Source organism: Stylophora pistillata, chromosome 1, assembly GCF_964205215.1.
Source record: "Stylophora pistillata chromosome 1, jaStyPist1.2, whole genome shotgun sequence".
NCBI lineage: Eukaryota > Metazoa > Cnidaria > Anthozoa > Scleractinia > Pocilloporidae > Stylophora > Stylophora pistillata.
This window is the reverse complement of record NC_142519.1, coordinates 59,212,433-59,236,151: the sequence shown is the minus strand read 5'-3', so window position 1 is coordinate 59,236,151 and position 23,719 is coordinate 59,212,433. Positions and strand designations below refer to the sequence as shown.

At 38.4% G+C, this 23,719-nt stretch overlaps 2 protein-coding genes across 3 annotated transcripts in view; both read right to left on the bottom strand.

Annotated features, from left to right (window-relative positions):
* Positions 1-17,515, bottom strand: part of LOC148743431 (uncharacterized) — a 95,153-nt gene extending 77,638 nt beyond the window's left edge. The window contains exons 1-3 of one of the 2 annotated variants that reach the window (XM_088726403.1): positions 17,463-17,515; positions 16,905-17,032; positions 16,574-16,638 (exon numbers count right to left, since the gene is read on the bottom strand). In XM_088726403.1, coding sequence (XP_088582529.1) covers positions 16,574-16,616 — 43 coding nt within the window. In that variant the 5' untranslated portion in view covers positions 16,617-16,638; positions 16,905-17,032; positions 17,463-17,515. The remainder of the gene's footprint in view (positions 1-16,573; positions 16,639-16,904; positions 17,033-17,462) is intronic. The other variant, XM_088726407.1, reaches the window with a different exon arrangement.
* On the bottom strand, positions 3,974-4,798 carry LOC148743432 (uncharacterized). The gene has a single exon (XM_088738649.1). The coding sequence runs from the start codon at positions 4,796-4,798 to the stop codon at positions 4,001-4,003; it is 798 nt and encodes a 265-aa protein (XP_088594775.1). The 3' UTR covers positions 3,974-4,000.
* Positions 17,516-23,719: the final 6,204 nt, after the last annotated feature.

The window sequence follows — 23,719 nt, the reverse complement described above, 5'->3', positions numbered from 1 at the left end:
GTCATTTTGAAATAAATTGAAATACATTAAGAAAATGTATGCATTTCATTAGATGCGACGCTAATGCGACGTTAAAACTGAAGACGCGTTATCGATATTTTATCCGTCTTAACAAGACGGATAAAACGTCAAGGACGAATTTAATTTATCAGACGAATTTAATTCGTTATAGACGTCGCGCTATCGTCGAATTTAATTGCTTGTGCGACCTTGAATTAAATTCGTTTGAATTAAATTCCACTGTAGCGCGACGTATAAGCTAGGCCTAACATTGCTCGACTGGTTGAGCCAACCGCACATGAATGAATGGTTATTTTCAACCATTTCATGATTGATAATAACTATGGGTTTAACGTCTTTTCTACTAATGTTGTTGTTGGGTATTTCTCTTTTCGAGACAAACGATACATTTTGGAATTGGTATATTTTATATCGCGCAATTAGTCTCAAGCCGGGACTCAACCTTAAACAAAACGACAGTGGCAGCAAATGACGGTGCAGTTTAAGATAAGAAATTGAACAATCGACAATCGACGGTGCCTCCAAAGAGGAGACCCAATTTCACACTATAAAAAAAGTACCTACTGTACAGAATTTTGAATAAAGCTATCTGTGCGTGAGCGAAGTTTCCTTTCACTGATTCTATGAAATTAGTTTAAGGCCTTTTAGAGTAAAATTAATGATTAACCAGATTCTATCCTCATGGTGGATGACTGTTGACACATTCCACATTCTCTGGTTATTGTCCAACGTCCAGTTGTTCAAAGGCAGATTAGTGCTAACCCAGGGTTCAATTTCAATCCCGGTTTCTATATTTCTCTGTTCAAAAGTAGTTTTGGAATGATTTTCCCAATTCTTTTTAGAACAATCGATCATCAAATTTTAGACAAATGGAATTACACTGAATTTTCTTATGAAGCTTTCAGATCTAAAATCAAATTTCACACTAACCCTGGGTTATCTTAATCCATCTTTGAACAACCCAGCCCAAGACTCTATCAGCAATAAATATTCCTAGGCTCTTCACTTACAGCCACCGAAGTTTGAGTAAATGACCAAATAAATCACCACGCAACTTCTTGATTGTGTTATTGTTTAACCACCTAAAGGTGTTCAAAAACGTTTCTTGAGGGTAAAAAGACAAAGCCCGAAGAACTGCTCGAAATTTTTAAACTTTAATAGTCCAGGCGAAAAGAGGGTAAATGTAAGCGTTACGTCCATTTTTTTCGCTGATTTTCCTGACTTGCGCGATGAATTTCGCCGAAAAGGAGGGACTGCTTGTAGTCTATTTCAAGTTGACCGATTCGGTTTTTTTTATTAAAGACTCCAGGAGGTAAATCCTTCATTTGGTTGTTCTTAAGTCACTAGGAAAATGACTGATATTCCCTGATTTTAAGGTCTTTTCTAATATAGTTGGTGAAACAGCTTTTTACAGTTGGTTGTTCAAAATAGTATGTGCTGTAGGCTAATTTGAACAGATTTCCACAGAAAAGTGTTCTCTTTTAGTATAAGTAATTCTCAGCTCCTCGTCGCCCACTAAATGAAGAGAATTCTAACTCATGCTAAGAAAAATATAAGCATAAACCGATTAACATTTCAATATTGCATTATCTGATTATCTTAAACTTTGGGGACTTACAATTCGGTCAACTCCGTGTTGCTATTGAAGACTCCAGGTGGTAGCTCCTCCATCTGATTGGCATCGAGTTTTCTACGAGAACATACAGGTTAATGAGCTGAACGTCTTGTGTTGCTTTTGTTTGTATCTTTTCATGGTCATAAATTCAAGGTTTTGTTCAGCATTGGAAAATGTAACCTGCAAAGTGTTCATGTCATATAAGCGTCAAATAACACTGCTCGACTGGGTGAGCCAACCACGTGTCGATGAAAGGTAAAAAGAGACTTTTCATGGCTGATTACCAACTTTGGGTTTAACGTCTTCTCTTTTCTTGCTGTACTTGATTATTTTTTCCTTCCGATACCGTGGGAAAATTTTGGAGCCCTCGATACATTTTGAAATTGGTATTTTAGGCATTGCACAATTCGTCTTAAGCTGTTAAGCCGGACTTAACCTAAAACAAAACGACAGTCACAGCAAAGGAAATTTAATAATCGGCGTAGTGCTTCCGATCACCCAAAAGAGAGACCCAATTTCGCTCTTTTAACACGTACGACTGTACAACAATTTTGACTCGAAGTATATTGCCGGTATACGAAGTTCTCTGAGACGTGTTTAGAGGCCTAAGTTAATGATAAACAAGATTCTATGCTCATGGTGGATGACTGTTCACACATTCCACAATCTCTGGTTATTATCTAAGACTCTATCAACAGTAGATATTCATGAGCTCTTCGCTTACAGCCACTGAAGCTTGACCAAATGAGTAAATAAATCACCACGCAACTTCTTGATTTTGTTTTTGTTTAACCACCTACAAGAGTTTAAGAACGTTTCTTTAGGGTAACAAGACAATGCAGGAAGAACTGCTCAAAATTTTTAAATTTTAATAACCTAGGCAAATAGAGGGTAAATATAACCATCGTACGCGTCCATTGAGAGTTGTGATACGAACATGATGAAGTCTTTCTCAGTCGCTAACAAATATCTTTTAGGGTTCTCGCGATGATGAACCTAAAATCAAGGTTCGTCACACAAAAAGATTATGGCTTGACTGACTCAGTAATTAAATCACTATGGAACAAGTTGTCGTTCGACAATCCTTGAGTATTTTATAATCAATAAATATAAATAATAAATATAAAGATAAGGATAATAGTAAAATATTTAAATTAACTATAAACTTGTTTACTGCCTTGCAAGTTATACCACGAGAAAACCCTCCTTTTTAGGCAAAATCCGTTGCGCAAGTCAAGAAAATCAGCGCCACTGATTTCCTCGAAAAAGGAGGACTGCTCGTAGTCTATTTCCAGTTGACCAATTCGGTGTTGTAATTAAAGACTCCAGTTGGTAAATCCTTATTTGGTTGTATTTTGAGTCTCTACGAAAATTACTAATATTCCCTGATTCTAAGGTCTTTTCTTAGTTACTAATTTAGAGCTTCTTAGAGTCGGATATTTAAAATAGTATGAGCTGTAGGGTAATTTCAACAGATTTCAGTTCCTTATCGACCACTCAATTAAGAGACTGATATTCCCTGATTCTAAGGTCTTTTCTTAGTTACTAATTTAGAGCTTCTTAGAGTCGGCTATTTGAAATAGTATGTGCTGTAGCGTAATTTCAACAGATTACCACGGAAGAGTGATCTCTTTTAGTGAGCAACTTTCAGTTCCTTATCGACCACTTAATTAAGAGATTTTTAACGAAAGGCTTATCAAAAGGAACGCAGTGATATAGGGCTGTAGTAACGGTAAGCTCCTTCGTGAACCGATCTATTTTTTAGCAAGTAGATAGCGGAGAAAAGAGAGACTTTCACAAAAATATTTTTATTAGTATAATGATAGAGGTGATTTAAAGGCTTCCAAAAAAACATTTTCTGTTCATAAGTATCGGTAATGATCTGGCAACTGACAATTACAGAGCGAAAAAAAGCGCACGGACACTTTCGATTAAATGGCAAACAAACACTTGTTGAATGAATATCGCGACGAGGTTCTCAACAAAAACAGTCAGTGATCCTACGGAAAGTATTATTCAATTCCAGCCAAGATTCATCTTTAAAGATTTAACTCTGTTTAGTTTTAAATGGCAAGGAAAGTCGTTGAAAGGAATTTCAAAATGTATGTTTTGAAGTTTGGAGAATCTGTTTATTTCTTTATTGCAATGGCCTTTTTAAATCATGATCTTGGCTTTGCTCCACCGAAAAACTTAAGTCAAATGACACAATTTTCCAGCTGGACGCGAAGGGATTTAATGCGGCTTTTAATTGAATTGAATTTGAAATGAATCTTTAATAAGGCATAAGATAAATAATCACATATCCTATGTTACAACATTAAAAGAAACTATATATATAAATTACAGAGAAAGTCATGATAAAAATTATAAGACTAGATTATGTTTAAAAATTAAGCGGTTGACAAACGTGTTTTTGAACCTATCAGTGTTTATTTTAGGATGGTGACTTGTCTCTTTCCTTAGATTGTACTTGGTTGATTTCTTTTTTGGCATTATAGCTCTTAAAGGGTGTGTTGTATTATTAAAAACATTCTTGAAGATACGTGTGTCTTGTTGATCTAACAATTCATAGACATTAATGTGGTCGGATGTATGCTTGCGCTTATAACATCGATCAAAGAAACATTGGATTGTTGTTAATTCGGAATTTACAGCGCCAAATACGGGCAGCCCGTATAATATATTTGGTAGAACCAGATTTAGAAACAGATGGTCTACTTCGGCCTGATTGTACCCTTCTTTCCTTAAAGATCTTAAATATAACAGGCACTTGTTTGCTTTGATTAGGTTTTCCCGAATATGTGTTATAAACCTACTATCTTCCTGAAATGTTACACCTAAAACAGTAAGCTCTTCTGTCTGTGTTATTCCAGACACAATAGGAAACTCTATTGTACAACCTTTCTTGCGGAAAATGATTTCCTTGCACTTAGATGGATTACTACTCATATCATTACTTCTAGACCACTGGGAAAACTGATTAATCAGTGCGATAGAATTGTCATTATCACTTATCACAGGCGAGATAATGGTTGTATCATCTGCATATTTTACCAGCACGCTCTTATTGTCCAAGTGTATCTCTAAATCACGGAGAAAGACATTGAACAAGTGCGGCCGCTGACACTTCCTTGAGTGGTACCTTTGTTGACACTTATTCATTTACTAATAAATCCATTGCTAATGACTCTCTGCTGCCTGTCTTCCAAAAAGCTTAGATACCAGTTAACTATATAAGGGCTAAGGGGGAGTTGCTTCAATTTGTGTGAGAGGAGATCCTGTTTCAAACTGTCAAAAGCCTTACTGAAATCCATTGCAAATAGGCGTACCGCTTTGCACTCTGGGATATCAAAATATTGATTGACAGTATGTTGGATAGTCAGTGGAGCATTCGTACAGCTCCCTCCCTCTATGTATGAAAACTGTGAGATCCCAGAATGTTCATCGGAGGTCTCCCTTGCGTGTGTTCCTAAGACAGCTTTCTCAAAGCATCTTGCGATGACAGGTGTCACATTTATTCCGCGAAAGTCTGATTTTCCCATAGGTAGATCAACCTTCGGCAAGGGGTTCAGGTCTGACTTTTTCCAAGAGACAGGCCAGGCGTGTGTTCTAAGAGACAGATTCCAAATCCTGGTGATAATTGGAACGAATAGCTCGGCGTGGTCTTTCTATATAGTGTACGGGATATTATCTGGTCCGGTTGCTGTTTTCTTTATACGCATGAGAGAATTCAGGACTTGTCGCTCTGAGATTTCTGGGACTTCCTGGTCTTCACTAATCTCCAGAGGTGTTGGCTTTATGTAGGCGTGGTCAGTACATAGGTCACCAAAGTAGTCATTTAACGCATCGAGTTCGTCGTGGCCAAGAATTGAATTCCTTCCGAATCGTTTTCTGTAGTGCAATGTATGGTAGATGTGCCCAAATTCGAGGAACTTGATTGTTTATTTGCAGAAGGACTCAAACTTTGCTTAACGATTTATAACGGACAAATTGTTTACAAGAATTAAGATATTAAATAAATGAAAGTTACAGTGATCAACTGTAAACACCTTGCGTTTTAACTTTCTAAGTTACTTTTTGTGGAGAATGATTAAATTATAAACGGCCACAAATTGAAATACTCGGAAAGTCAGGACCGCTGGAGCGCGCGAATAGGCCAATAAGATTCGAGGACTAAGGATTCCGTACCGCTGAGATGCTTGGAAAAAAAAATTGGTTATTCAAAACTTTGATGACTTACAAGAACTTCAGCTCCGTGTTGTTGTTGAAGACTCCAGGTGGCAGTTCCTCTATCTGATTGCCATCCAGATGTCTACGAGTTTATACAAGTTAGTGAGTTTAGCATCTTCCTTTCCTGTTGTTTGTTTCTTTTTGTAGTTGAAATGTAAGTTTTTGTTTTCCATCGGAGTTACTTTTTGAGGAGCATTATTAAATTAAAAATGGTCATTAGGCAACAGATTGCAATACTCGGAGCGTTCTGCACCCGGGGTCTAAATGGGAAAATCCGGACCGCCGGAGCGCGCTAAATTAAATTAGCCAATGAAATTCGAGTAGTTAGGATTCCGGACCGCTGAGATGTTTAGGAAAACAATAAATAGCTACAATAAACTTTAGTCACTCACAACTGGTTCAACTTCTTGTTGGTGTCGACGAGTCCAAGGGGTAACTCCTCTATCTGATTTTCACCTAGTTGTCTACAAGCATACACAGGTCAGTGAGTTGAACGTCTTGCTTTGCTCTTGTTTATTGTTTTTGAGTGGTTGTACATTTAAGGTTTTGTTTTCAATGAGAAAAATAAGAAATCGTGACAATCGTTAAAAAGCAGAGCAAAGTGTTCATGTCAGCAAAGGACGCTGCATAAGATAGAGATTAGAAATTGGACCACCGACATGGATTGATCGGTGCCTCCAATCACTCAAAAGAGACCCGATTTCACGCTGTAAACCAGTACGTCCTGTAAAGAATTTTGAATACTTAACGGATCGACAGCGGTTGAGCGTGGTCTGTGCTCTTATCGACAACGATATTCGTCATAACAGTGGTCAAAATCCTGTTGGAATCCGCAACAAATTTTGTCCAAGGTACGATGACGAATATCGTTGTCGATAAGAGTACAGACCACGCTAAACCACTGTCGTTTCGTTTTTACCGCAATATGGACGTCAGTATTGACGAGCTGATCAATGCATTACGTGACACGTCTTGCTTGACTACGGCAAACTGGCCAATCAGATTGCGACATTACTACCAATTGTGCTTAAAAAAACTTCATCGTCGGTATGTGAAGTTTACATTCAAAGATCATCTGAAGTCAGTTAAGGCTTTTCAAGTAAATTGATGGTTAACCAGGGTATATGCTCAAGGTGGATGACTGCCGACAAATTCCACATCCTCGTTAAGGATCAACTGGTTATTGTCTAAGACTTTCTGCGCGATAAATATTCAAAGGTTCCACACTTACAGAATCTGAATCTTGACTAAAGTAGTAAATAAATCACCACTCAATTTCTTGATTTTGTTATTGTTTAACCCCCTACAAGAGTTTAAAAACGTTGCTTTAGGTTAGCAAGACAATGGAGAAAAAAACTGCTCGAAATTTTTAAATTTTGATAGGCTAGACGAATAGATGGTAAGTATAGTACACGTCTATTGAGAATAGTGCAATGAACATGGTGAAGTCTTTCGCAGTCGTTAAAAAATATCTCTTAGGGTTCTCGCTTTCTCGCGATAGTGAACATAAAAGTAAGGTTCGTCACTCACGATTATGGGCTAGCTTATTAGGTAATTAAATCTTTTCGAAACTTGTGATGCAATGCGATTGCGCAATAGTTAACGCTGCAAGCGACTCTTACGCAAAACGCCAAGTAGACTATTTCATGTATGAAAGGTTCGTATTTTCTGTCTTTCAGAAATGTGTTGCTCTCAGTAAGATATAGACTGAGATTATTCCATATAAAGAGCGCACAAACGATTTTTATTCGCGAGTTGTAATGTATCAAAAAACAATCGAACAAGTGAGCGCAGCGAACGAGGTGGGTAGTACGGAACCTGAAATTTGTCACCTGAGAGGGAAAACCTTTAAAGACGATCACATTTCGCGCTCACTGCCTCCCCTTTCCACGTTGGCAACCCAGAATACCTCGCGTTAGCAATGAAACAAATTCACCGATAAAAATTAGAAAGTTGAATTTGAAAATTCCAGTCTATTGAAAACCCTCCCACCCTATTCCATTACCTTCATGGTTCACTAACCTACCATGCGTGAGTAGGTTAGTAAGATGTGATGTGACAAGTAGCAATACTTGTCACATCGCGCGTCAATAAAATAAGCACAAGCATTGGTATAGACATTGTTTACTTACAGTTCGGCCAACTCTGTGTTGTTGTGGAAGACTTCAGGTAGTAGCTCCTCTATTTGGTTTGTATCCAAGTCCCTAAAAGGAGGATACATCCTGCACTGAGGTTGAACATTTAACCTCCTCCTTATTGTTGTTGTATATTTTCTCAAGATTAATACTATAATAGTCATCTAAAAACGTGTGCTCTCATGCATGTAAAAACGGATATACTTTTTACTCACAGCCTTTTTAGCTTAACCAACTGAGAAAAGGAGTCACCTCGCAATTTTTTAAATATAAACTAGTGAGCAGAAATTCTGCGAACAGTAGTTGTAAAACTTCTTTATTCTCTAACGCGTTCCGTCTAACTGTCGTAGATTTCTTCAGGGAGTTTTACTAGTATAACTAAACGCCTGTAAAAACACCTCTAAACGCCTTTAAAACCGTGGTCCCCAAAATATTTTTGTCACCTAGCCTTACACGTTTTAAAATTTTTCACAAAACTTTGCCTGTTCCTGTTGGTAAGTCCGGCCAAGCCTCTATGGTCATTGGCCCCCGTAACTCTGGCTTATAAACACAGGCGTTTAGTTGTACTTGTAAAACTTCCTGAAGAAGTCTACGACTACGACACTTGGAGTCGGAGAATAAAGAAGGATCAACTAGTTACTATCTGTAATGTATCGCGTTACACAGCTTTATAATTACCACTGTAAGGACAATTCCTAGTAATCAATCGTGTTGTAAATCTACTTTCTTTAAGTAAAAGTAGAATAACAAATCACGGAGTATTGTGTGGTCAGCGGTGGATATTCAAAGGTTCTCCACTTACAGCCTCTGCAGCTTGACTAATGGAGTAAATAAATCACCACACAACTTTGTGATCTTGTTTTTGTTTAACCATCTATTGGTGGATAACAAGATAAAGCAGTCAGAGCCTGTACAAGACTAGCAGTTTTCAAATTTAAATAACGAACCAAGACTAGGGAAATAGAGCGTCATAGAGGGTAAATATAGCCATAGTACGCTTTTTTTGTCAGTCGCTAAAAAATATCTGTCGTGGTTTTCGCGATGGTGAACACAAAAGTAATGTTCCCTCACTCACGACGACTATGGTTTCGTTAAACAGTATTTCGATTATTTTATAATTAATAACGATAACGATCATGACAGTAAAAAACAATTTGTCAAAATCGAGCACAAACTTGTTAACCGCCTTACAATTTGACCAATTCAGTGGTGTAGTTGAAGATTCCTGACGGTAGCTCCTCTATTTTGTTCTCTTTTAGGGTCCTATAAAAATGATACATAATGAATTTTTGAGTGGAACTTTTTAAACGTCCGTTAATTATCGGCATTTCTTCAAATATTAAAGAAATTCATTCAGTCCCGTACTAGGTTTGCGATCGTTAACTTTTTTAATTTTATTTTCTGTAAGAAATGGTACGATCTGAAACACAAAATGGCTGATATAAGAGTACCAATTTTCACTTACAGCCATTGCAGCTCCATTAACTGAGAAAATAAATCACCACTCAACTTCTTGATCTTATTACCGTCTAACCATCTGTAAATGTTGAAAACTTTGTCTTACCATCATATAGGAAAATACGACTGCTAAACTGGTAAAACTAGAGAACGAGGTGGGTAGTACGGAACCTGAAAGATGTCACCTGAGAGGGAAAACCTTAAGAGACCATCACATTTCGCCCTCTCTCTGCCTCCCCTTTCCACGTTGGCAACCCAGAATACTTCGCATTTGCAAATGAAACAAATTCACCGATAAAAATTGGAAAATGGAATTTGAAAATTCCAGTATATTGTCATTTATGAAGATGGAAGGATGCTCTACTCCTCTCTGTCGATATTGCCCCAATCTGAAAACCCTCCAACCCTATTCCATTACCTTTATGGCTCACTAACCTACCATGCATGAGTTATGTAGCAATTCTTGTCACATCGCGCTTCAATAAAGTAAGCACAAGCATAGGTATAATCCTTAGTTACTTACAGTTTCACCAACTCTGTGTTGTTGTGGAAGACTTCAGATGGTAGCTCTTCTATTTGGTTTGTACCCAAGTCCCTAAAAAGAGGATATACCAGGCATTGAAGTGAAAATTTTAGCTTCCTGTGAATTTTTGTTGTATATTTTCTTAAGATGACTTCAAAAATAGTCAGCTAAAAATGGGTGTTCTTATCCATATAAAATCGGGATATACTTTTCACTCACAGCTTTTTCAGTTTGACCAACTGAGAAAAGGAGTCACCTCGCAACTTCTTGATCTTGTTATTACGCAACCATCTGGAAGTGTTGAAACTTTGTCTCATAAGAAATTATCAGTGTTCTATTAATAAACAGAGGGAAGAGGCGGGAACTACAGAGCCGTAACATTGGGATCTGAGAGAGAAGACTTGCATGTACGTCTTTCTTTTGTGTTCTCCCTTTCTGTCAAATTTGCTAAAAACGTAGAAACGCTGGAACATTCGCGTAGTTTGGAAGTCTTAGCTCGCCGTAATCCCCTATATTCTCTTTTCGTGAGTAATTTTCAGTTTATTATAGACCACTTCATTAAGTTAGAGAATTTTGACGAAATGCTTCTCAAAAGGAACCGAATGATTTAGGGCTGTAGTAACGGTAAGCTCTTTCATGAACCGATCAACTTTTTAGCGAATAGATAGCGGAGAAAAGAGAGAGACTTTGACAGAAATATTTTTATTAGCGTAATGATAAAGGCGATTAGAAGGCAAACAAAGAAACTTTGAAACATTTTCTCTTTATAAGTATCGATCATGATCTGGCAACTGACAATTACAGAGTTTTCTGTATTGCAATGTTTGGTAGAAATGCCTACATTCGAGTAACTTGTCTTAAGTGTGTATTTACAGAAGGCCTCAAAACTTTGCTTAACGATTTATAACGGAGAAATTGTTTAGGAAAATTAGGATTTTAAATGAAATAAATTTCCAGTGATCAACTGTAAACACCTGGCGTTTTAACTTTCTGAGTTACTTTTGTGGAGAATAATTAAATTATAAACGGCCACAAATTGAAATACTCGGAAAGTCCGTACTGCTGGAGCGCGCGGACTAAGCCAATACGATTCGAGGATTAAGGATTCTGGACAACTGAGATGCCTGGAAAAAAATAGTGGTTATTCAAAACTTTGGTGACTTACAAGTGGTTCAGCGTGTTATTGTTGAAGACTCCAGGTGGCAGCTCCTCTATCTGATTGTTCTGTAGATCTCTACGAGTATATACAGGTTAGTGAGTTAAACGTGTTGCTTTCCTGTTATTTGTTTCTTTGTGTAGTTGGAAATGTAAGTTTTTTGCTTTCCATCGGAGTTACTTTTTGGGGAGGATTATCAAATTACAAACGACATTTAGGCAACAGATTGCAATACTCGGAGCATTCCGTACCCTGGGTCTGAATGGGAGAATCCGGACCGCTGGAGCTCGTGGAATAAGCCAATAAGATTCGAGGATTAAGGATTCTGGACCGCTGAGATACTTAGAAAAAAAATAATGGTTATTCAAAACTTTGATGGCTTACAAGTAATTTAACTCCGTGTTTTTGTTGAAGACTCCAGGTGGCAGCTCCTGTATCTGATTGTTCTGTAGATCTCTACGAGTATATACAGGTTAGTGAGTTTAACGTGTTGCCTTCCTGTTGTTTGTTTCTTTGTGTAGTTGGAAATGAACGCTCCTCTATCTGGTTCTCCTTTAGGTTCGTATAAAAATGATACCTAATGAGTTTTTACTTGGAACTTTTTAAACGTCCGGTAATTATCACCATTTTTTTTCAAATCTTGAGGAAATTAATTCAATCCCGTACTAGGTTTCCGGTAGTTAATTTTTTTAATTCTATTTTCTGTAAGAAATGGTACGTTCTGAAACATAAAATGGCTGATATAAGAGTATGAATTTTCACTTACAGCCACTGCAGCTTGATTAACTGAGAAAACAAATCACCACTCAATTTCTTGATCTTATTACCGTCTAACCATCTGTAAATGTTGAAATCTTTGTCTTACCATCATATAGGAAAATACGACAGCTAAACTGGTAGAACTAGAGAAAGTGGTGCGTAGTACGGAACCTGAAAGTTGTCGCCTGAGAGGGAAAACCTTCAAAGACGATCACATTTCGCGCTCTCTCTGCCTTCCCTTTCCGCGTTGGCAACCCAGAATTCTTCGCGTTTCCAAATGAAACAAATTCACCGATAAAAAGGGAAAATGGAATTGAAAATTTCAGTATAATGTCATTTATGAAGATGGAAGGATGCCCTACTCCTCTATGCCAATATTACCGATCTGAAAACCCTCCAACCCTATTTCATTACCTTTATGGTTCACTAACCTACCATGCATGGTATATTGTAATTCTTGTCACATCGCGCGTCATTAAAATTAGCACAAGCTTAGGTATAGGTATTAGTTACTTACAGTTTGACCAACTCTGTGTTGTTGTGGAAGACTTCAGGTGGTAGCTCCTCTATTTGGTTTGTACCCAAGTCTCTAAAAGGAAAATATATTCTGCATTGTTTTCAAACTTGAATTTTTGCGCTCTAAAAGGTACTATTTTCTAGTGAAAACAGTCTCGGAATCTGGGACCTAGTTCACGGCCTTCTTGACGTAATTTTGTGTACACAAAACACTGAGTTGCGGAACGTGTGGAGGTGAGAGCCGAGTCATTGATTCATTTGAGCGAGTGTCACTCTGCTGATTCTATAAATTATAGAATCATATCACTCTTTTTGCCCATCTGTAATCCATGTTGGTTTCGATGGCTGTACACAACTTGGCGTCACGAAAGAAAATCACGTGACATTTTGGCCGCGAGGAAGAGGGGACAATTTCGTTCGCAGATAGCGCGTGTTTTGAACTACAAAAATGGGGTTTGAAGACATTTCCGCCTGGATTGAAGGTTAAATTCGTTTTTTATATGCATCAAGCTAGGAATTCCGAGAAAAAAAAAATTCATGTCAGGGGCACTTTAACGTCTTGCTTTCGTGTTGTTTCTTTCTTTTTGTAGTTGGAAATGTAAGTTTTTGTTTTCTATCGAAGTCACTTTTTGAGGAGGATTATTAAATTACAAACGGTTGTTAGGCAACAGATTGTAATACTCGGACTACTCCGTACCCGGGGTCTGAATGGGAAAATCCAGACCGCTGGAGCTCCCGAAATAAAATAAGCCAATGAAATTCGAAGAGTTAGGATTTCGGACCGCTGGGATGTTTAACTTTAGTGACATTTGGTTCAACTTCTTGTTAAACCGCCTCCCGGTTAGCTCAATTGGCTAGAACGCCGGATTGTGTTGTGCGGGAGGTCGAGGGTTCGAGCCCCGGCTGGACCGATACTCATGGTCTTAAAATAAATGAGGAGAATTTGCTACCTTTCTATAATCAAAAAATGGATAGATATTCTAGTCTTCTCGGTTAAGGAGGAATAATCCGTAGGCCCCGTCTCCTGCAGGGTTAGGGGTAGGAGACGTTAATTTCCCGCGCACGAGATTACTGTGTAGTAGATGTCCTCCCCTGGGGTGGGATGGGTGGGAATTGGCCCTGAAAAGCCCCAATGGGGAGTGGTGAAGTAACGTTTGTATGTATGTATGTATGTATGTTGGTGTCGGAGAGTCCAGATGGTAGCTACTCTATCTGATTTTCACCACGATATCTACGAGTACATGCATGTTAAACAAAACGAGTTGAAAGGCTTACAATTTCACAGTAGAAAGGGGCAAGTCCCATGGAACTGACTTTAAATGTTTTCCTCTGCATTCAATGCGGGTAGCTGCACTCATGATTCCAACTACTGTGGTGCATTTGCAAGGATTTGGGCAGCCTAGAATATGGCAACAAAACTTGTTTTTATTTACCTGCTGTCTGTTGAAATTTAGGTTTTTTGGTTGTAATTGCTGAGTTTCGCTCTCGTTATCTCGTGAATCCTCAATACTATTTCATTGTTGTTGGGTCGCTTCAACGATAATGTCAGTCTCGCAGTTGCGAAGGCAGGTGAAAAAGCTTTAGGATTTGCTCATTTCACCAGCGAGGCATGGAAACTTTGCAAATCTGCAATGTATTTCCTTCTCAGCCCTATTGGGTTTAGAATCAAATATTTCCAAATAAACTCACTTTCAATGACGAGACGAATTTCTTTTTTTTCATGTCTGTTCACTTCACAGCTGTAATTATCATAGTTTTCTCCAGTAATGTTCAGCTGATACTGTACACTTGTACTGTTCTGTACCACTGTGCCGTTCTTTCTCCAAACAATAATTGGTGCCGGTGCACCTTGTGCTGGACACCATAGAGACGAGGTTCGGTTAAAAAGAACAAACTGAGTTGTAGCCACGTTGTCAAGGTTTGGGTAGACTAGAAGGGAACAAATTAATGACATATACTTACACCTCTGTCATGTTCTGTCGACTTAAAAACATTTTAAAACAAATTGTTTTAGTTTGTAACTTCAGCAGACAATACCTGTTATGTTAAGTGTTTTGTTGATGTACGAGACCCAAAACCTGATTTTATGCTTGGAAAAACCAAACTTTCTGATCCACAAGTTTTGTCCACTAGATCGCACAATACCAGAAATGTTCCTTCCACAAAATCTTCCAAGAAGATGGGCAGACTTGTTGTATCCATCGCGAATCGCAAGGTACATATCATCAAGGCATGGTGTTGGATGTGACGTCTCCAAGGTGAAATTGAGTTCTACATAATGTCCCTTTGGAGCTTGGAAAAGTTGACTTGAGTTAAACGATGGGACAACTCTCTGGAGGCTTACTTCCGCTATTGGCGCAACTGCAAGTAGAATCAGAGTAAACGAGAGGACAAAGAGAAAAGTTCCCCGCCCGGGTCTTGGTATATGTTAATTTCGCCGGAGCATTGCAAGACAGCACCTCGAATTTTCCAGAAACGTTCAGAACGGAGAATATAACCTACAGGACGTTTCATTGAAAGCCATATATAACAAATTACGCCGTCATTGGTTATGTCCGTGAAAACCTGTATTAGTAAGATACAGGTTAGGATATGACCTCCCACCTGCAAGAACTGATACATCCGCATCGACAAGAAGTAAAAGGAAAGAAACCACACAGACTATTTATATCTTGGTTTTGGACGGGTTCAGCCGGAATACTTGCTGATGCTTTGAAACCTCGCTTGATCTGTTACATAGGCAGGGATATTTAGACATAATTTATCTACTGGTTTTTAATTTCAAGCACAAGAAACATATTGCTCGTTTCAGCATCATATTAAGTGCAAGATATTAACCAGCGAGAATGTATCGCGCACCGATTGAAATAAACGAGCGGATAACAAATTCATGTTTGTACACATGTAGACCTCATCCTATGTTCTCGTGTAATTGGTATGGAGAAATTCTTTTCCGTAAAATACACATATGATCTTTTCTTTCGATCTTTCGGTTCACTACTGATTCATTAACCTTGCGATGAAATTTTCTACAAACGCATTTTTAATAAACTTGTCTCTCCTCATGACGGATATAAATGACATTATTACTTGAGCGCACCTTTGATGCCGAACATCAACAATAAAAATAATTTGCTTTCTCTAGGCGCAGGGGATACGGCTGGTTGCTTAATAATGAGAGAAAAAACTGTTTTGCAACACGATTTGGTTGAAAATCAAACAAAGAGCCATTAAACTGTATTTTGCTCAGCCAAACGCTTGCGCTGCATAATTTGAATATTTTTTATGTCACGGACATGGTCTGCTGCTGGCTCGTTAAGCCCGTTCCTACCCATGGGAGGATCGTAGACCGGAAAGCCGTGAAAGCGACCAAAGTAGGACCTTTGTGCTGGATGTCACCTAATTTAAGAAGGAGCAGTGGAACATGTTTCGGGTCCCCGTCCAACAGTCGCCTTCCGCCAAGTGTTTCTATCGCGCTGAGATTCCTAATCTTCTCGCGAGTGCATTCTATTCAGACCTAAACATTTAAGCAACAAGGCTAGATAAGAGCAGATGATGTAACAAATTTGAGAAAATAAATGACATTTTTAAAATGGAATATTTTTAAAATGGAATATTTTTAAAATTTTAAAATCCATTTTTAAAATGGACCTCCATTTACGAATAAATGGAGGTCCCGTCTCCTGCAAGGTTGGGGTAGGAGACGTTAATTTCCCACACACGAGACTACTGTGTGATGGATGTCCTCCCCTGGGGTGGGATGGGTGGGAAGGTGAGATCCATAGACTGAAGCGGCTGCCAGAAGGCGCCTGATATGCTGACGTCTGTTCTGAACCTTACACTGCATCCGTAATTCAGCCTCTGGGCTGCAAGTGGTCAGATATAAACTATATAACAATATAACTATATAACTAACTATAAAAGTCATGTTTCGAAAGTAATTACTGTCATCTTCAGTTAAAAATATTACTTCGTAAATATATTAACTGAAGATGATGGTCGAAACGTGTCTTTTAAAAAATTAATGTCATCTAAGCAACAAGTGCAGGGCAAGATACCTTGAGTCTTATATCAGCTTGTGATTTGCTGTGGAATAAGCTCATGTGAAATATTTATTCTTTTGGCTCGATATCCGTTTTAATAAACATAAAAATGCTTACAGAAAGCAATTAAGAAACCCCATATGGTCCTTCTAGACGCCATCTTCCTGTTTTCAGTTGTTAAGCTGAGGGGAAGTGAAAATAGTCACTTGCGTGTATCCCTTCATTTAACATTTTAGTATAACTTAGTTTATGTACATGAATTAAGTTGAAATATTTGATAAAAACAAAAGCCTTTTCCTTTTCTGCTTAAATCGCCGTACATGTTAGCGGAGGCCATATTGAAGGCACCGCTCTGCACATTTGCAATTCGAGAACAATTTAAATTACCATATTCGGTTCATGTCATGACGGTAACTAAGGAATTTTATAGCATTCCAGTTACACTTACCTTTCCAGGCTTACCTTTGCAATTACATTTCCGCAGTAATATTTCAGGTAATTCCTCCAAAGATTACTTATTTCTTGTTCTTCCGATTTAGTTGTCCGCGCCACCAAGCACGTGTCTTCAACAACTGACTGAACACGAAAATGTAAATATGTTGTTATAATTCTTATCTTATTCCAGCGGAGAGAGCCTGAATAACTAACACACCACTATTTATAATAACACATTAATAAGTAAATATATTATTATCATTATTATTGGAAAGCGGCATGGGAAACGTTAGTAAGTGCTTAATGTCAAGCTAACAAATCTACAGATAGCTTAATGTCAAGCTAACAAATCTATCAGCCTTTAACAAATCTACAGATGTTTTGTAGCCCCGTAAATGAAGAATGGCTGAAGTACTTCATAATTGCCTTGAGTTAAACATCGAGGATGCAAAAAGTGCAGTTAATTTTTCCGATAGGTTTGATATTTCCGTCCTTCACTCAATTAAGTCCGTGACCTATTTTGCTAACATTTCACCTATCGATATTTGGAATATTACAAAGAAGTAAATACCTGGAGTATATTCTCGCTGCTCCGTCACTTCAACTCAGATCGAACTGTCGAACTGTCTTAAACAGCATTGAATTCACATACAGAAGGCCGTCTGCATACAGCTGTTCCAGATCATTATCTTAAGCCAGTTTTGCAATTCTATAAATATAGTCGTCACGGTAATGAGTGACACATTACGGGTGTTTAAGAAAACAATGTTGGTTTGACAATAAAAAGGAAGTACTTTCTTCCAACATCTTTCAAAATGCCGTTAGCGTTCAAAGGAGTCTGCTCTCCTCCCTCCCACGGGGACGTTCATAAATTTCTGGTTCTGTAAGAAGGGGGGTGCTATCAGAAAGTTTTCTGATAAGTGACGTGACCAAAGACCATAGAATGTGCCCTAAGGCGACAATTGTAATACTAGGTCTCTGCGAATACCTCTCCCCCAACCCTCCCCAACCACATACACACACACACCAAAAGATATTACGTAATGTTAATCAAAGTATGATGAGATTGAATAAAGGCTGAAAGTTTCTAAAGAAACTGTGGTGCTGCGTCGGTGGGGGCAACAAGGTAATTTGGTTATATCAACTGAGTTGAAATTGTAAATTGGCCACCGTAGCAAGTAAAAAAGCTGAGGTTGATACCCTCATGAATAGTGGAGAAGTGACGAGGCAAGTACTTCTTATACCCTCTTCTTATAAGGGGAGGCTTGTGGGTCGTTCTTTCATATTTTAAATCGCTTTTTCGTTTTTTGCGCGAAAAAATATGGCTTTTCAAATTTGGTGTCAGTATCAGTTTGCGGTTTTTATTTTTTTCTTAGCATTTGGTTTTGGTTTTCGGGAAAAAACCCGCAGTTTTTCTGACTTGATATCCTATTCGGACCTATTTGGTTTTCTATTTTTTTTCCAAAAGAAAAAAAATTCAGTATACACTGACTCTCTTGACAGCGTTTTGTTTTTTTTCGGACCAAACTAGTCAACCCGCCTGATGGCGGAAAACTAATAAGATTTCTTTTATTTTGCTGTGTGTGTTATTACTTGAAAATGTCCTCTTCGATGTTTGCAAATGAACCCCATGTACAGCAGGAATGAGATTATCGTTGTTTTCTTTTTTCATATTTAAATTTTGTATTTCAAGTTTCAATATTTAATGGAAAATGGAAAAATAACAATACTTCATTTTCATAATAGTCATGGATCTAGGTGTTTTTGTCTTTTTAATTTGAATATTCGTTGATAGCTTTAGGAATCATTTTGACATGGAGAAAAACAGCAGAGAGGTAAATGGATTCCCAATTATTGTTGTGTTTTGAAATACCAACTAACCTCTTAGTAAATGACTGGACGAATTTTATCATACTGATATTTTTAAACACGTTGACTTCTGTTACTCCTTACTGGGTTCAAGTTATTTCGTAATGCTACCGTTGTGACACCAGTGACACTCACTTTCAAGTTACAAGTCGAACCATGCGGTCGTGTCTTGGTGGCGTTCTCATGATATGCCTCTTATCGTATCTACTTGCTGTGCAGCTGTCAATAAGTCGTTGGAATCTGGCGAATAACAAAAATTTGGAGGCTTTGGTGATTGCTAAAGATACGAATCAAGCGGAGATAAATCCTAACGTAAGAAGTTTGAAATCTAGCGCGAAAGAATCCTTCAAGATGGCGCCCGCTCCAAAGCTCACACGTGCTCTGCGCTTCTTTAATATCATGCTGGCTGCCAATTTGATCTTCCTTTCGAATGATGTTGCTTTGAACCCTGGTCCCATCGAATGATGTTGCTTTGAACCCTGGTCCCATCTACCTACGCGTTTCAAGTCAGGGCAGAGGAATAAGGATTGGGCAATGGAACATTCAACACCTAACAGACGCTAAGTTTAAACAACTCACTCTCGTTGTAGCTTAATGCCCACAAGGATTCAGCAAACAAAGTTGACGTACTAATCTTAACCGAGACCTTTTGTAGCAGTGAAAGGCCCGACTCGTTTTACCAAGTACATGGATATGACTTATTCCGTAATGACAGAGTTGGAAAGCAAGGGGGAAGAATAATTATTCATGCGAATGACAAACTACAAGCAAAAAGTCGCCCAGATCTGATGACAACTGAAACCGAAATGCTCTGGATTGAAGTATGCCCTTTTAAATCAAAGCGCTCATTGCTCATTGCTGGTGTCTATAGACCCCCGTCGTCCACGTCTGAGGTTGACTCAAGCATTGCAAAAACATCGAAAAAGCCTATTTGTTGAACAAAGAAATGGTTCTCTCAGGAGATTTTAATGTTGACTTCCTAAATGCAAATCAGGCAAGTAAACACAAGCTCATTAAAACACTAACTAACCTGCCACACCTAACCCAACTCGTCAAAGAAGTTACAAGGCCCGTTCCAGGAAAGTGTCTAGATCATATCTGGTGAAGTTACTCGGAAAGGTTAACGTGTGTACAAACAAGAATATTAGAATGTCAGATCACCTTCCAACAATGGTGGTTCGACGCTACAAAGGTCTGACTCCGCAAAGGAATAACTCGAGTAACACTGCTAAAAAATTTGTAGATGATTTGAGCAAGACCCCGTGGGACACTGCTTTTGTTTTCGAGGATACTTACGACAGCTTTTGTTTTCGAGGATACTGTCGACAGCTGGTATAAAAATTTCACTGACATCCTTGATTCTCACATCCCCGTGAAAGAGAAAAGAGTGAGAAAAAATGCCCAGCCAGTTTGGTTCACTACAGAAACTAACGACGCCATGAGAAGAAGATACAAACTACTAAAGAAAGCTAGAGTTTCTGAAAGTTCTACTGACTGGGCTACCTTCAAACGCGCTAAAAATGAGGTGTGCAAATTGATAAGGAATGCCAAGGAGCAACTTTTTAAGAACCAATTTACTGAACATAAAAATAATCCTAAAAGATTGTGGAACCTCATCAGGAACCTAACGAGACAAGACGTAAACAATCATGCTCCTATACGTCAGCTGAAGGAAGAAGCTAAATTGATTACAGATCCACTTGACATTGCTGAGTGTCTAAACCTCTGGTTTGTGAAGCAGCCCCTGACACTGCTACGAAATAAACCACCAAATTCATCGTCACGCGTTCCTCTTAAACACATTAAGGACCTTACAGCAGAAAGCGTTAAAAAAACCACAGTTCATCATCCCACATATCACACCGAAAAAGATCGAGGAGTTGCTAAAACTTATGCCATCCCACAAGGCGGCGGGATCTGACGGTCTCGGTCCCCTGGAATCTCATTACCACTAAGTCGGTTTATTAACCACTGCATTGATACAGGCAATTTCCCGTCTGTATGGAAAATTGCCAAAGTCACGCCTATTTACAAGGGGCAAGGAAGTAAAGCCGACAAGAACAATTATCGTCCAATCTCAGCACTCACTTTACTATCAAAAATTTTTGACAAAACATATCCACCAAGCCCTGTACAACTACATGAGAAACAACAACTTGTTGTACACCTTGCAGTCAGGTTTCCGAAGATCCTACTCTACGGAGACAGCTCTCATTCGGCTGACGGATCAGTTGTTATCTTACATGGATAAAGACCAAGTCAGTGGGCTTGTATTTGTGGATTACAAGGAGGCCTTCGACTTAATTGACCATGACTTAATTGATCCCGTCTCCTGGATCTTGTAATTAGTTAGCTTGGTTAGCCAGGGGACGTTAAAGAACCCACTCACGAGACTACTGTGATGTGGTCTGGCCTGTTTACTAGGAATCGGGGGGGGGGGGGAGGGGGCATCTCCAAATGAGTTTCCTTCGATTGTTTGTAAACTGCTGATGCAGTCCGGCCAAAGTCCCCCGAAAAGTGTTGTGATGCGCATTTCATCATATCCACATGTTAATTTGCGCAATATGAATATTAAATTATTATTTTTATTATTATTATTATTATTATTATTATTATTATTATTATGACATACTTCTGTCCAAGCTCGAAGCATACGGTATAACATCTAGGGAATTGATGCTCTTAACGAACTACTTAAAGGGTAGAAGGAACTCAGTTGTCATTGATGGAGTGCATTCAGAATACAGGCTGATCACACACGGTGTTTCGCAAGGCACTGCTATTTATCATCTTTGTAAATGATCTCCCAAACTCAGTCTCTAAGTCAACAGTAGACATGTACGCAGACGACACTACTTTAAGTACTTCCGCTGTAGTCACCGATCCACCTGCAACTCAGCATCGGCTCCAAAAAGGCATAAACAAGATTGCCGACTGGTCATCTGAAAACAAGATGGTACTTAATGCCTCTAAAACAGAAATTCTTCTAGTAACTGGCAAACGACTAAAAAAGAAAGCTCCAGACACGAATCTTAAATTATCATGCAACGGTTGCGAGATTGAGCAAATAACTTCACAGAAATTACTGGAGTAAAATTAGGCAATCACTTGAGTTTTACTGAACACAAAGATGACATTTGTAAGAAAGTGTCACAACGTATTGTGGTGCTGAAGAAGATTAAGCGTAACCTGCCTCTAGCTGAGCGTAAGCTTTTGATCAACGCCTTGATCAAGCAAATAATGTTGTAGGGCTCATTTGCATGGTGCACTGCGTCAGAAGAGAACGTTAACCGCGTATCCAGGCTGCAAAAGCGAGCAGCTCGAGTAATCTTGGATGCTGATATCGGTGACCTTGAAAGAAGCGAGACGCTTTTTAGACGACTCGATTGGCCGCCACTTAAGGAAGAATTAAACCTTAAAAGGACCAGTCTAATATTTAGGCTCATCAAAGATGAAAATAATTGTCCGAGCTATATAACAGAGCTTTTAACGAGAAACTCAGACCGACACACCAGAACCAGTCGCTATGGAAAATGTAACATAGTGTGCCCCTCCTATAATAGAAAAACGGAAGGGAAGCCAACTTTTCAGGCCAGTGGAGCAAAACTATGGAACAGCATCCCTTTAGACATTCGCAAGAAAGACTCCATTGGCTCTTTTAAATCTTCTGTTCGCAAACATTTCTTATCCAAGAACTCTTAGCTTAGTTTTAGTTGTGCATACCCAGATTTAGATTTTTTTTTTTTTATTATCTTATGAGCGTAAATAGTTTTTGATTTTTAACTTAGGGTAGGGGGCCACTGGTTCGTCAGTTTTTAACTGTTATGTGTTACCCTCTGTAAATAAAGTTGTTACTTACTTAGTACGTACCTGCTATGGCGTATGTATATTTCCCACGTTACAAATTGCTCTCAAACACCTTGTTATTTTGTCTTGCTTTGTCTAACCTTTATTACTGGAATTTTTACTTGGGCCAATAAACTTTAGATTCCACATTATGCATTTGATGAACTCGGATAACTTAAGAAATATTGGGCGCTTATGAAAACAGGAATTTTATTTGCTACATTTTTAACACCAGTTACGCTACTTGGCATTATATTTGTATGTTCGGTATGAACAGGTTGTAGTAAAGAGGAAAACAACACGACTCGTCACATTCGTGTGGTTAATAAGTAGCGTGATGTATTAGCAAAGGAGAACAGTCCCTCGTCATGAACCGAATGGTTAAAACGAAGTAGACGAAAACTTCAGTCGATTTTACTCCACATTTGATTGCAATCGAAATCCATCTTAATTCAAAAACTACATTTGACATGAATATTCAAACATCTATGCTAACGCACAAAAAAAAATGCGATTTTCGTGGAAACAGTTGTTAAAGAATCGATGCCCCACGGATCAGATACAGATATGACAGAACAATTTAACAAGGCTTAGAAATCTGTTGTAAACGCCTCGCTTATCTCACTCCTTCATCTTAGCTTCTTTGTTATCTTCTTATTCTCGTTCACGCTTGTCATTTCTGCATAGCGTTTTTGAACTGAGCCGAGTTTGGATGTTGATAAACACCTCAGGCGCGCCACCACTTGGTGGAACTAGAAGCAGTAACTATTATGAGCCATAAGAAATAATTATGAACTTTCCTCGTGATCCTCATTTATTACGTTATGGAGTAGGGAGAAGCGTGTCATATCGCTTAATTATGTCAATAAAAGGTGAGAACATGGAAAACGATACAGAAAAAGAATATCCTGGCATTTCTCTTATTCTCTTTTATTCTAGAAGCAGTTTCTCACATTTTCATGAATATGTAAGCTCCAAAATTTTCATGCTGTTTTGGTTGCAGGAGTTGAGGTGAGATACTTGCTTTATCTCTAAATATCTCAGAATTTTAATACAACATGAATATAATTACAACATTAATATATTAATTATTTAATTACTAACGACGTTACC